At 25.3% G+C, this 14,210-nt stretch overlaps 2 protein-coding genes across 2 annotated transcripts; one reads left to right on the top strand and one right to left on the bottom strand.

Annotated features, from left to right (window-relative positions):
• Positions 1-1,442: 1,442 nt before the first annotated feature.
• On the bottom strand, positions 1,443-6,558 carry LOC132952476 (zinc finger protein 2-like; the record flags this gene model as incomplete). The annotated part of the gene is made up of 3 exons (XM_061024784.1): positions 1,443-4,020; positions 5,441-5,521; positions 6,453-6,558. Coding segments are annotated over 3 exons (447 nt in total), but the record flags the coding sequence as incomplete, so codon positions are not given.
• Positions 6,559-10,882: 4,324 nt separating this feature from the next.
• LOC132951715 (uncharacterized) lies at positions 10,883-13,268 on the top strand. Its single transcript, XM_061023642.1, has 2 exons — positions 10,883-12,660; positions 12,742-13,268. The coding sequence occupies exons 1-2, from the start codon at positions 11,952-11,954 to the stop codon at positions 12,894-12,896; spliced, it is 864 nt and encodes a 287-aa protein (XP_060879625.1). The 5' UTR covers positions 10,883-11,951; the 3' UTR covers positions 12,897-13,268.
• Positions 13,269-14,210: the final 942 nt, after the last annotated feature.

Below are 14,210 nucleotides of genomic sequence, written 5' to 3' on the forward strand. Positions count from 1 at the left end.
TTTGAATGTGATAATTATTTCGTTTTAAAAAAACATTTTAGTGAGGAGTTAATTTAAATAAAATTTAAATTATATATAATATATAAGCTGTATGTTATATTAATACTTTAGTAGTACAATAAATTACTTTAATCACAATACCTAATATCATAAAATATACTTAGTAATATAAAAGGCTGAAAGACTGTCTGCACAGAATCGTTTTTTGTATACAATGTGACAACATATTATCACTGAATTAAAATTTAACACGTTCATTACAGTTACTTCTCTAGACACCTTATGAACATCAGAGCATTTTCCACTTTAAAATTGTTTTATATCATCGACTAAAAATAATTAATTTAGACTGCTATGCTACTAAATTTTGTTTCTAACTTGCATTTTGTGCAGTTTATTAGGATTATACACATTGAACTAAATGTTTATACTTGGGTTTTTGTTTCAATAACTATTATAACATTAATATACTTTATCCTTATATCCTTCAAATAAAATTCCATTATTTCTTTTTGAAAAACCTAAATACGCCTCTTTTGTAATAGGTTCTCATGCAAATTACAAAAAAAGCACTTAATTACAATTTATTACATTGCATGTCATTAGGGTTTATAAAACAAATACACATGTTAAATTTTAATGTGATAATTTATTCGTTTTAAAAAAAACATTTTAGTGAGGAGTTAATTTAAATTAAATTTAAATTATATATAATATATAAGCTGTATGTTATATTAATACTTTAGTTGGTTTAATCAAAATCTAATTTATTTATCCACTAATATTATGGTATATATGTACAAAAATACGTGTAAACAATTCACATATTGTACACAATGTGGCCAATATATATAATAGGCATTAATGAAAGGTCTTCAACCTAAAAAAATTAGTTGATTAATAATAATTAAACAAATATCACAGATTTATACGCGAGAAAACATATATAAGTAATTATACTGCTGAAATAAAATACATAATAAGTAGAATACTGCAGTATAGGTTTATATGTTTATTAATTCATAAATAGTGGTCAACCAATCAATTCTATATCAACTAATTTACATTATTTATTTACGTAACTAGTATCTTGTACACAACTTGCATTTTATATTATCTTCAAGAATAATGAATTTGTGAAACAGCATGTATGTACAACTGTATTGTATAAATTATGTTTTGTATAATATGATATTTCAAATTAATCAAGTAAATTCCTATTGCGTATAAAAATTAAAACTATTGTAAGATACAAATTTCATTGCTAACAAAATACAATACCTACTACCATGGATAGCATTATTTTTTATACATTATTCATTAAAACTAAAAATAATGTTGATTTGTTAATACGCAACTTACAATAATATTTTTTTTATTATAAGTCAAGAGTATTTTTTTTTAAAATATCTTTTCAGACAATAAAAATATTATATACAATATAAAATTTATATCACATGTAATATTAAAAATTATTCCAATTAAAATAAATTAAATTATTATTAACAACAATAAAAATTCACCACTTTATATCTTTATCTTTTGCAGTATAAAATATTGTGGTGCAACTAGATTTCAGATACAGTTGATAGATACCACTTCAAGAATGGATACTGAAACGTCAATGAAAACTTGCATGGATATTACTAAAAAATATTGTCAGTTAAATCAACTAACCCGTGAACTTCAACAGTTTTACAGTCACATAAGTTCTCACTTAATATTTATTATTGTTCTATGAACAATTACTAAATGTCGTTTTAAGTTTTCGTTTCTAGTAAATCTTCTTAAACATATTCTGCACGAAAACATGGGTGCTACTCCACACTCAAGTTTCAAATGTTTTCTTAGATTACATTTTCGCTGTGGACCCCTGTAGAGACGACCACAATAATTTGGACACAGAACTGGGTCGGATTCCAATACCTTTTGAACATTTGTCAACACACCTGTAAACATAATCAAAATGGATATTAACCCATGTGTAACCAATGTCAGTATTGCCTTTATTAAATATTTTGAACAAAACATTTTGGAAGCGAAATGATTATCATTTAAGCTATGTATATATGTATATAAAATAAACCTATTATCTACCACGAAAGCGGCATGTCATTTATCGCAAAACTTATAATTTCTAATATAATATATTATAATATGAAAACAATATACTGCAAAAAGAATAACGAAAAAAATCTTAAAATTACGATTGTAGTCCTTCTATACTCTGTACAGAGAGAGAGCACGCCGTTCTGCGCATCCCTCCGCGTCACCATGCTATCAAAACCGGTTCCCCAATGGCTGGGTATTGCGTGGGGGAACCAGTTTTTGTCAGTGCGCGGGATAGTCTCTCGCTAAACAGAATATAGACATCGATTTTTATGAAAACATTTGTACATATTTATTTAACATACAAGACGTACTTAATAGGTAACATAAATTAATTTGCGAGTAAAATATTATCACGTCCACCATTAATTTGAATGATACCTATAACGCAATATTTCAGTATTAGTAAAATATCAGATTAGTATTATTACTATTATTAGAACAATTTTGCTAATCATATTCATGTTTCTTGTTTGAAGAATATTCATAGTTATTATATTTGAACTAAAGAATTTAGGTTTAACAAAAACTAATATTTATGATTTATTTATACATACCTCACATGAATTCTGAATTTGCTACCTATAGGCTGGCTATATGGCTAAGTTGGATAAAAACAATTAAAAGTTCTCTTGCATACTCAACCACGATTAAATTAATAGATCAATCGTGTTTTACTTTTAGGAACTTGATATTTGAAAGTTCATTTTTTAATAAATATTACATACCCAATTTTGATAGCAAATTTAAAATAGTAAATAAGAACATTAAAAAGTGCTAAAATAGTATTGTCAAAAACTATAAATATTTTTTTATTTACCACAAAAAAATGGTTCTTATGTATAATAATATAGCAAATTTAAATTAAAAAACAATATATAGGTATATTATTTTACAGAATATCCCAGAAGTATCATGTTAACCCTTAGTATCTCCATGGCAAATCAATGTCTTAAAATGCAGTTTTTCTACAGTAATAAGAATGGCAATTCCAATTGAATGTTTAAAAATAATTTTAAACAATTAAGTTTTTTAAATTTTCAAGACTGCCATTTTTTTCTTATTTTTTTAAGAGAATCAAAAAAAAAATGAAATTCTAATTTGGTGAAAAAATCAACTAAGTTAAAACAAATTAAACTTAATATGTATTAGTTTTTCAAAGAATAATAGTTATGTTAGCATGATACAAATCACATGATTTAATTTCAATATTTTTTTTGTTCTAAAAGATATGATCAAAAAATGACTATCTTAAAAATTAAAATAACTTAATTGTATAAAAAATATTTTTTAAAAAAAATTGAATCTTATGACATTCAATTGGAATTTATTTCCATACTTATTACTGTAAAAAAACTGTGTTTAAATATATTGATTTTCCAGAGAATGGAAGTTATTGGTTTAATTTTACTCGACTGTATTTTTTTTTTATCAGTGTATTAATAAATATGTACATAATACAGTATGAATATTATTGACACTTATTGTATTAAATGATTATACTGAGATAAAATGTATGGCTTTAATTAAATTTGATCAAGTGAATAAATATCCTGAAATATCCATATTTTATTAGTCTATAAAACAAACAATACATAAAAATTGACGAGTAATAGTTTTTTTTTTTTTACTACCATTTAATTAAGACTGTTCACTTTTCATTGTGATTGTGCAGATTAGAAGGGCATACTTTGTGCACTTTTTCCATGTGAATTTTAAATTGGTACCTTCGGAAAAACCGTTTCATACATAAGGTACAAGGGAATCTTGGTTGTACTCCACACTCAAATATGTGTCGACGAAGATTTATTTTTCGATGCTGACCTTTGTAAAACCTCCCACAATTCATTGGACAATGCGCCGGATCGTATGTTGCAGCATCTTCTACATGGCGTAATAGTATATTTTGATCTGAAAACATGCATTGTAACAATTGGTACAGCAACTACAGCTTAATCTTAATTAATAGGTACCAATAAAAGGTTATATTACGTGGGTCATTTTTTTTTTTAAGCAAAGCAACTATTTATATGTTTTTTAAAATGATATGTGATAGGTGATTAAACAAGTTTTTATTAATAAGTAGGTACTTAAGGATAAAAATGGAATCTTATACTATAAATGTTATATATTTAAAAGGAATTTTTCAGAAAGTTGAATATTTTAACACAATCCCATGAATTCCAGATACACAGTTTCACATAAATTATAGGTATCAGTTTCTATAAATACTTATGCGCAATAATGTCATAAAAATATCTAACACTCAATAATATGTCTAATGATAATTGTAACTACAGTTTTCTAACAAATTTCCTGTTAACTACCTATGAATGTGTAAAATATGTATAGATTTAAATGATTTAATTAATTTACTAATTGTTGCCAGGAGTCAATGAGTGAACATCAACAATATAATATGTGTTATACGTAGTCACATGAAAAAAAACATACTATTAATTATATTGCATTATATAAAAAAGTATGTAAGACATATTCTATAAATTTAGTTTTAAATTTTATTTTATTCACATATATTCATTAATATTTCTGAATTTGATAAAAAGACATCTTATCAATAAGTATTAAAAAGTTTACATAGTTGAACATTAAGAAAATTTGAAAATAATATACACATAACATTATAATTTATAATATATATGTTTATACTTGTATTATATATTTATTTTTGGTAACTAATATAAACAAAACTCAAATGAGTAATTACCAAATCTCTTATCTGAAGAAATAATATGGTAACTATAACAAAATCAAAAATTCTAAAATTATTCAACATCAAAATAATAATTTTATACCACTATTACTTGAATTGAGCTTAAATTCTAAACTATTATCAGTACCTATAGTTGTTAACTGGAATTCAATTTGTATTCCTATCAAAATACTAGAATAATAATATACAGCTTCAATTAACAAACAGTGTTAATTTACACTTTTTGCTATTTAATTTAAATATATATTTGAAATTTAAAAAAAAAAACAAAACACTAATTTAAACAGTAAATCAATACTAATTAAAAATTAATTGGTAAGCAAATTATAATATATTATATACAAATTGTATATATGGCACTTAATTAAAAGTTAACATTCTTTATTATGTGATTAAAGTCAAAATATATAATGGTCAAAAACTATTATGACATAGTATTGTGATTAGTTCCTAAAATTATTTTATGAACAACTAGCATATGCATTTTCAAATTTGCTTTCAACGAGAAGCTTTTTGGACAGGCTAGGCATTTGAACTGTGGTGCTACTCCACACTCATATTTCAAGTGCTTCTGCAAGTTGTATTTACGCCACATACCCTTGTAACATCGTCCACAGTTTTTCGGGCAATACACAGGATTTTCATTAGCGTACACATCATTCTTTTTTAACATATAGTCTGAAAGTAAAAGTAATTACACCACAATAAAATAAAATGTTCAAATACAGTCAACGAATATAACAACCCAAAATAATATAATTCAAGCTGGTTTAGATATTGTTAATTTTTTCAATCATACATAAAAAATGGCAAAATCTCACTTTATATTATATAATTATTTGTTGTGCAGCCAAAACTGAGGCCACACCAATAATAATAATTATTTAATTTCTATTTTGGTTTAAATAATGCAACAGCCAACAAAGATTTAATTATAATAATTAAAAAAAAGATTTAATATTTAAGCCAAATATGTTTATAATATAATCATAACTATTAACGGTATGATTATTATAATATTTATTTTAATAATCAATATCAAAACAAGTCTTTCATTAGTGTTCAGTTTTAAGCATATGTTTAATATGAAAATATTATTTATAAAACAAACCTACTGGGTATCAAACATTCCAGTAATACTAATCAGTATTTCCTGTAAAAGGATGACAATAAAAAATAACTGTTATTAATAAAAAGTTTGTATCAATGTTCAATATTTATATTTTTAATTATGGAGTATACATCATATTATTATACATGTTATAAATCTTATACCAGTATAATGTTTTTAAAAATAAGATGATATAACAAATCCGTTTAGAGTTTTGAAAATTGGGCGATTAAAAGTAATATACCTGAATAATAACATGTTGAATGTCTAGAATATTATTTTTGGTCAATAAGAATATTAATATATATAGTTAACATAATAATAGTAAAAACTAAACATACAACAAATCAATATTCTTTAAATATTAAGAACTATAAATAATTTTGTGAACAGTTCCCAAATGATATTTCAAATTGCGTACATTATTGAATTTTTTCATACACATTAGGCAAGTTACAGGTTTTCCACATTCTCTCAGCAGGTGTAATTTAAGATTACCTTTTCGATTTTGTCCTCCAAATTTTCGACCACAATTTTTCGGGCAAATTGAAGGGTTGTTTTTTACAATTTGATCCAATTTGGTCAGCCAAAACATAGTATCTGTATAGATAGATAAATAAATTAGTTTGGTTTTTTCACAGTTTATTATTTATTATTTAAGTCTACACACTAAACTTAGAATACATTATCAATTACTTTCACAAGTTCATTATTTGATGATTTATTCATGTATCGTGTTTTCTCATTTTCCAATCGGTAATAATTATTAATTATTAATTATTAATTGTGCACAATAAGCATTTTTTATATATTTAAAAGTGTTTACTTATAAGGTTATATTTGTTTACATGATATTTCCACAAAAAAGTATTCACTAAGCCATAACTATGTACTTACTGTATAAATTATTAATTATATTGATACAATTAAGTTGTAACTAAACTACACCTACAGTTAGTCTTAGCAAGCACATAGCTATACAACTAATAATAACAATATCAATAATAATAACAAACAGAATAATACTAGTATTTATGTTACAGTGATTATTGGGATAAACATTTTAAAAGCATAGAAAAAACAAGTTTTGATTTTAATCTTAGATAAATAGTAACATACACTAAAAATACAAAAATTATTATATAACTAACAGATACTAACAGTAATATACATTTAAAGAACATGCTGTGTTTAAAATTTTCCTGTCATAACTATTTACCTAAATTATTATTACTATGGGAGGGAGAACTTTATACATTTATGTTCATAAAACAACCTTGTTATAGTACCATAAATTCAGTAACATTGTTCGTCGTTTACCTACTTAAAACATTAAATAAAAAAATTAAATAATTAGTCTTTTATTTCCTATTTATTAATATTACTGAAACAATATTATTTATGCTCTTTGTATAAGGGGTTTGTGATTTTAATTAAAAAGTAATAAATAACAATTAATTTAAATAAAAGAAAAGAAAATGGATATTCTATTCTTAAAAACAATGAAATATCTTACAAGCTCTATGCCGAGACTAACAATAAAAAAAAAGCTATTAGTGTAAGTAAAACTAGTGTTTATTTGATGAAATAATCAGTAGATATATTTCAAGTTATTGTTTATCATATTTTGTATAATATTTAGTCAAAAACTAAATGCGTAAGTCTTAAATGATTAGTAAGACCACGTTTATGGGCAAATTTTTTAAAACATATTGAACATTCAAAATTGTTTGCATCAAGACAGGTCAAAATATGTTCTACATACAGATTTTCAGCATTTGGACCTAAAATTATATTTTTACAATTTTTACATCGATAACAATTTTCTGTTGTAGTTTCAGATACAGAACATTTCTTTGGTTCCTGTTTTTGTGATTCTGGTTGTTGAGGAATGGTAGATATTGATAAAACCGGAACTGCATCTGACTTAGGTTTAGTTGTAATTCGTAATTCTAAAATAAAAATAAATGTTGTTAGTATGAAATAAATAAATATTATAACAATCTTATTTTGTTAGTAGTTAACTATAGCCATAAAGCACTGTTATAATTAATTATTACATAATTTATTAAATACACATAATATATACAATAAACATGTATATAAACACTAGAATGTTATGAATTTTGTACCTTTTTTATTTATAATCATCAATTTACCAATTACTTCAGGAAAGTATAATCGTATAATAGTATGCAATATTAATGAAAATTGTATTAATTTTTTGTAGTAACACTTTTTCAACCCAAACATGTATATATTGTATTTTGTACATCATAGTAAATTATTGTAATACATTTTTCAAACCACACCACAACAAACAATAAATAAACAATATAAATTAAAAATATCTGTAAAATTAAATAGTGAATAGTATAACAAAAAAACAGAAGTATTTCTAATTAACATACATTTACACATTTTTAATATTCATAAAGTTAAATATGTAATACAATAATTAGGAGTGGTTAAAATGAATATAATTGTGTACAGTGATCATATGCTTTTTAAGATTATACTTTTGGGCACAAGTCTTATTACAAAAACTACATTTGAACTGTGGTTCAACACCGCATTCATATGTTACATGTCGATTCATTGAATCTTTTCGTGTATATCGTCGACCACAGTTCTTCGGACAACGATACATAAGTGGCATGGCAGTAGACTCGTCAGTACCTGATAACGACAAAAGAGAAAATGGACACAAATTTAATTTAAATGTCATTTATCTGTATTTCAATAAAATAAAATGTCAGCAATTAAAAAATGAACAATTCAATATTGTTTAAAATATCATGATCAATCACACAACAACCAAGCAGACAACAATATTAATACATAAGTTTGTCACTACGATTAAGTATATACTCTAGATAAACACAATATATCAGGCGGTTCATTAACATACTAAAAAATGTAAACTGAAAAGAAAAAACAAGTAACAAGCAACTATAAGTGATGACTTTTAATATTGTTTGATTTCTATACATTAACATTATATCATCTATTTCTTTTAGAAAATAAAATATGATTCTTGATTACTTATAGAGCTTTGGTGCATTGTTTGAATGACAGCATACACTTTTCACAAATTTAAACAAAGAACGATTAGCATTTTATTATATACAGTACAATATTAAATAAGTATGTATAAATAATGTTTAATATTAAGAAAATATTTTTGGTGAACAAATATTACATCTTAATACTTCTTGCATCACTTCTGAGACATGTTCAATTTGTTGAATTACAGCTTCAAGTTAAATTTGAAATTGCTGATTTTGTATTGCCGAAAAATATTAACTAGGATAGTAAAGTCCCATGTATAGTAATATATTTCTGTAAACAAACATTAAAAAATAAATGAGTAAATAAAAAGGCAAAATGAATAAACTTATGAACTAATTATTTGAGTTTAAACTAAAATCTTAAATAGCAACTTTTGTAAAAAAATCTGATTATTTTGTGTTATTACACTTCCAAACAAAACTATAGAGGTAAATTAGGAAATTACTTTCAATGTTAATATAATTATGATATATAATTAATATATGTATAAATTATTACAACTTTCAAATTTAAATCATTGTTTATTTAATTCTGAAATTTATCAGGAGATTTCTTATTTTTTTTACATAAATAATTGTCTTACATAATAATTCCAACCACCTACTACTATAAAAATTGTGTACTACCTATACATACATTTCGATAAATATAAACATTATTATAACATTGAATATGTTAAAGAAATATAAAGTACAATTTGTCTAAGCTATTTTTTTTTTTATTAGTAAATAATTATTCTCTACAATATTATATATTAATTTTTCCAATTACATTATTATATAACATAGCAGACGAAAGAAAATATAATATAATATAATAAACACATTCGTGTTATCAGTCATAATCTAATTATAATTAATCAATAAGTTTTATACACCATTAAGACATTATTTTTTATACAATGTTAAGACATTTCATTGAAATATTTTGTACAGAATATATTGAGTTGTATCAGCTATCATTAACTTAAATAATAAATTTACAACAAGAATTCACAATTTCCGTAATACGTAATTTTGATGATTCCGAAAGATTTAAATTTACCGATAGGTTTGTAAATTCACATTTAAATTCAGTGTACAATGTACGCATGAATGTAGCATTGTTATTTGAAATTTCCAGAAATATATTAAAAGTTACTAATTTTTTGGTCCAAAATTGTAATGTACATTTGCACATAGTTATTATAGTTGAAATTTAACAAAATATTTCGCAATGCATATTCGTATTGTCACTAACACTCTTTATAAATAGTTTTTGATTCTAACAAATAATATTAATTATGAACAAACCGAAACAAACGGGTTAAACATTTTATTTAACAATAAATTACGGCACTAAATATTTTCATGGAGTAGTATGACACATAGTTCCGGTAAAAATAAACGCACACAATTAGTGTACCCATTATTTTTATTTTTTAAACGTACAATTATTGAAAAATTAAACATAAACATTTAACAATATATTATTTCAGTATATTTTAAATAGGTATATAAATAACCTTATATTCATATATTATACTAGTTTATATAATATAACATAAATATTTAAAGTGTATGTGGGGGGGGGGGGAATATCAGTACCCCATATGGAATCACAGACATCTATACTTCATATTATATTATAGACATCAGATTCTGTGTATGGAATTTTCGTATTATCTACTGCACTGGTGATAATAATAATTATCATTAAATTGTTATATTGTTTTCTAATGACCATGTGTTTACAGCACTGTCAAATGTGTCAATACTCAATAATTGTTATCAATAAAAATATTGTCATTATAAAATCCATATTATAATTTATTAAAATATTTTATAACTACGTAGTAGAGAGTTTGAAGTCTTTCATAAGTTACTTTTTACAACAAAAAAAAAACTCCCTACAAAAATCCTGGCTACGCCACTGCTACACAAACATTCATAAATCATAAATTAAACATAAAATTATACCTTACTAATTTTAAGTTTAAGTCTATATGTATGTATTTAAAATGGAATACGGACATCCGGCCGAATCCAAACGGCCGACGGCTATATAGGCCGACAGTCAGATAGCCGAAACTATTTTAGCCGACAAGGTCAAAAGGCCGACACTACGAAAAGCCGACACTAAAATAAATTAAGTATAAGCTATACATTTTCAATTCGATAACGTAGTGTTGTCTTTTGTTGTAATAATGTTATCGATAACTTATCGAAATTTAACGATACCTAATACCTATAGCCTGTAATCTACAGTGGGTATTGCTATTGCATGTTCATAAATACTGTTTCAGTTGATTCGTAACCACGCCGCGTCTTTGCATTCATTTTTGTGTCGTTGTTTAATTTAATTTATGTATTTGCATTAAATAATTATGGAATATAAAATTGAAATTTTTGGTACAAAATTATTAATTGACAATTTTATCATGATTAAAAACAAAAACCGTAACAATAAATATTATTGGGAATGTGAAAAGAGGAAACATACTAAACGGCATAATAGTAATAATGAATATTGTAATGCAAGAGCAGTAACAATTCTTGTTGATGGTAATCATATTGTTAAAGATAATTCTTTTTTAAATCACAACCATGGGCCTGACCCATGCCGATTGTTGGTAAAGAAAAACATAAAATATATTGTTTCAAAAGCTCTGTCTTCGAGAGATAAACCTTCGCAAATAATACAGGAAGCAACGAGTCGCATCCCCGTCAATTCTCAGCCATACATGCCATCAGTTGAAGCAACGCGAAAAATTATTTCACGGTGTAGAAAACATCAGAATCCACCAGAACCAACAAGTCTTTCACAAATAGATATTCCTCTTAACTTATGTAAGTCTTTTAATGGTCAAACATTGAGAGTCACAAAATATATATTTTTTCTACTAAAGATGAAATATCAAAACTTGTCAATGCCAATTATTGGGTTATGGATGGTACATTTAAAACTGTGCCAAGTATATTTTTACAAATGTACACCATACATGCACCTGTTGGTGGAAATAATTCTAGAATTTTGCCATTAGTATATGTTTTAATGACCAGTAAACAACAATGTTGTTACGAACGTTTATTCGAAGACCTAATATCAATTTGTGATGATTTCGGTTTCGATGTTTCACCAAAATGTATTATAACAGATTTCGAAAAAGCTGCAATTAATGCAGCTAATAAAGTATTTCCAGAATGCCAACAAAAAGGGTGTTTTTTTCATTTAGGCCAAAATATTTGGCGAAAAATCCAGTCTAGTGGATTGGCTACTAAATATGGAGAAAATGAAGAATTTAGTTTACAACTTCGATGTATGTGGTCACTTGCATTTTTACACCCATCAGATATACCTAATGCTTTTGATCAATTGAAAGATTCATTACCCTATGACATTCAAAATTACTTTGAAGAAAATTACGTGCATGGAAAAGTACGAAGGAAATTTAGAAATGGAATAGTATCTCGATATGAGCCATTGTTTCCACCATCATTTTGGTCAATACATTTCAATCATGAAAACAATATTCCAAGGACACAAAACAAAGTCGAAGCATGGCACAAAAGATGGAAAGTATTAGTAGGAGCTGATCACGTTGGGGTGTATCGTATAATTGAGGAAATGAGAAAAGAGCAACAACACGTTGTGGGTAAGATAAGTTCACGAATAAAAATATTCTACTAATATTACAATAAAATATAATTTATTTATACATACATTTTGATTCCAGGGCAAATTCAAATTATTTTATCCGGACAAGCAAGGCCAAAACAAAGTTCAAAGTACGTAAAACGTCAAAACCAAATTCAAACTATTCTAAATGATAAAGAAAACAGAACAACCCTCGAGACAATAAGAGGTATTGCATACAATTTGCACTATTAATTTTTATTTATTAACATTTAACTATATAACATAATTATCAATTATAATTTTATAAACTATTAGTATTTTTTATTTTTTATGTATAAATATCAAATTTTTTAATTTTTAAAACATATTAGGAATATAAAATGTACTTATAATTATTAACAATACACTAAATTTTATTTTTAAGAATAAGTATCACCTATATATATATATCTGTGTGTGTGCATAATTTACCTATCTCAACATAAAATTACTTAATCGGCCATTTAATATGTCGGCCTAATGCGTGTCGGCCTATAAATTTGTCGGCCATTTAGTATGTCGGCCTATTGCGTGTCAGCCAAATGTCTGTCGACCAAATGTCTGTCGGCCGATTGTACCACACCCATTTAAAATACCCTAATATTATGTAATAACACGTTACTGTCAGACCAATGAACAGAGCTGCCGCGGTCTTTATGTTAAATAATAAATAAAAAAAAACATAAAATGAGGTAGTGAGTAGTACCTAATTGTGAATTAATGAAATGTTAAATAAATAAATTAATTACTTGTCGTTGACAATAAAAGAATAAACACCTCGTTAAAATGAGACGTCTAATATAATACGATTATTTTAACCTCTTGACTATTGATATACGACAATTTAGATGTGTTTATCTAAAAAAAAGTTTATAAAATCATTTAAAATTACGACAAAAGTTTTAAAAATAATAAACAAATTGATTAATAGGTGGGTATGATATAGTTGAGTTATTATTAATTCGAATATATCCTCAACATATAATTACATTTTTAATTATATTGGGATTATTGTGGTATAAGTGCATAACGTCTGAAAAGCATGTCCAAATATTTAATTTTGTATTCAGTATATTATAGCTCCACTACGCATCGTCTTAATTTTTGAAGGTAAAAAAAATAAAATATTTAAAAAAAATGATCGAATAAGATATTAATTATTTAATTATTTTTTTTAACTTAATTTTACTAGTTATTTATGTCAATGAAAGAATATCGATAACTTTAAACGTAATCGTAGGTAAACGATTATCGTGGTGAAAATCTGTGTGTCAAATCTAATGTAAAAGACGGTACAATGAGCACAGATTTGTAGCACATTGTTCCGACACGAATCCTATATAGGCGCAAAATAATATTGTTATTGTGTATTATCGACGATTTGGTCATTGTCAGATGTGCCGTGGGACGGAGATGTTCAAGTATCGGAAGTATCCAGTTGTTTGTGTATTTGAAACAGGTGCTTCTTCAAGCTGAAGTTGTACACAAACTTGCGATGACACACGTGACACTTGAATCTGGAATCAA

Source organism: Metopolophium dirhodum, chromosome 9 (genome assembly GCF_019925205.1).
Source record: "Metopolophium dirhodum isolate CAU chromosome 9, ASM1992520v1, whole genome shotgun sequence".
Taxonomy (NCBI): Eukaryota; Metazoa; Arthropoda; class Insecta; order Hemiptera; family Aphididae; genus Metopolophium; species Metopolophium dirhodum.

Bases quoted from the DNA above. Each gene is read 5' to 3' on its own strand.
- LOC132951715 (XM_061023642.1), top strand. From the start codon at position 11,952: ATGGATGGTACATTTAAAACTGTGCCAAGTATATTTTTACAAATGTAC. The intron at 12,661-12,741 runs GTAAGATAAGTT...TTTTGATTCCAG, and splicing joins AGAGCAACAACACGTTGTGG to GGCAAATTCAAATTATTTTA.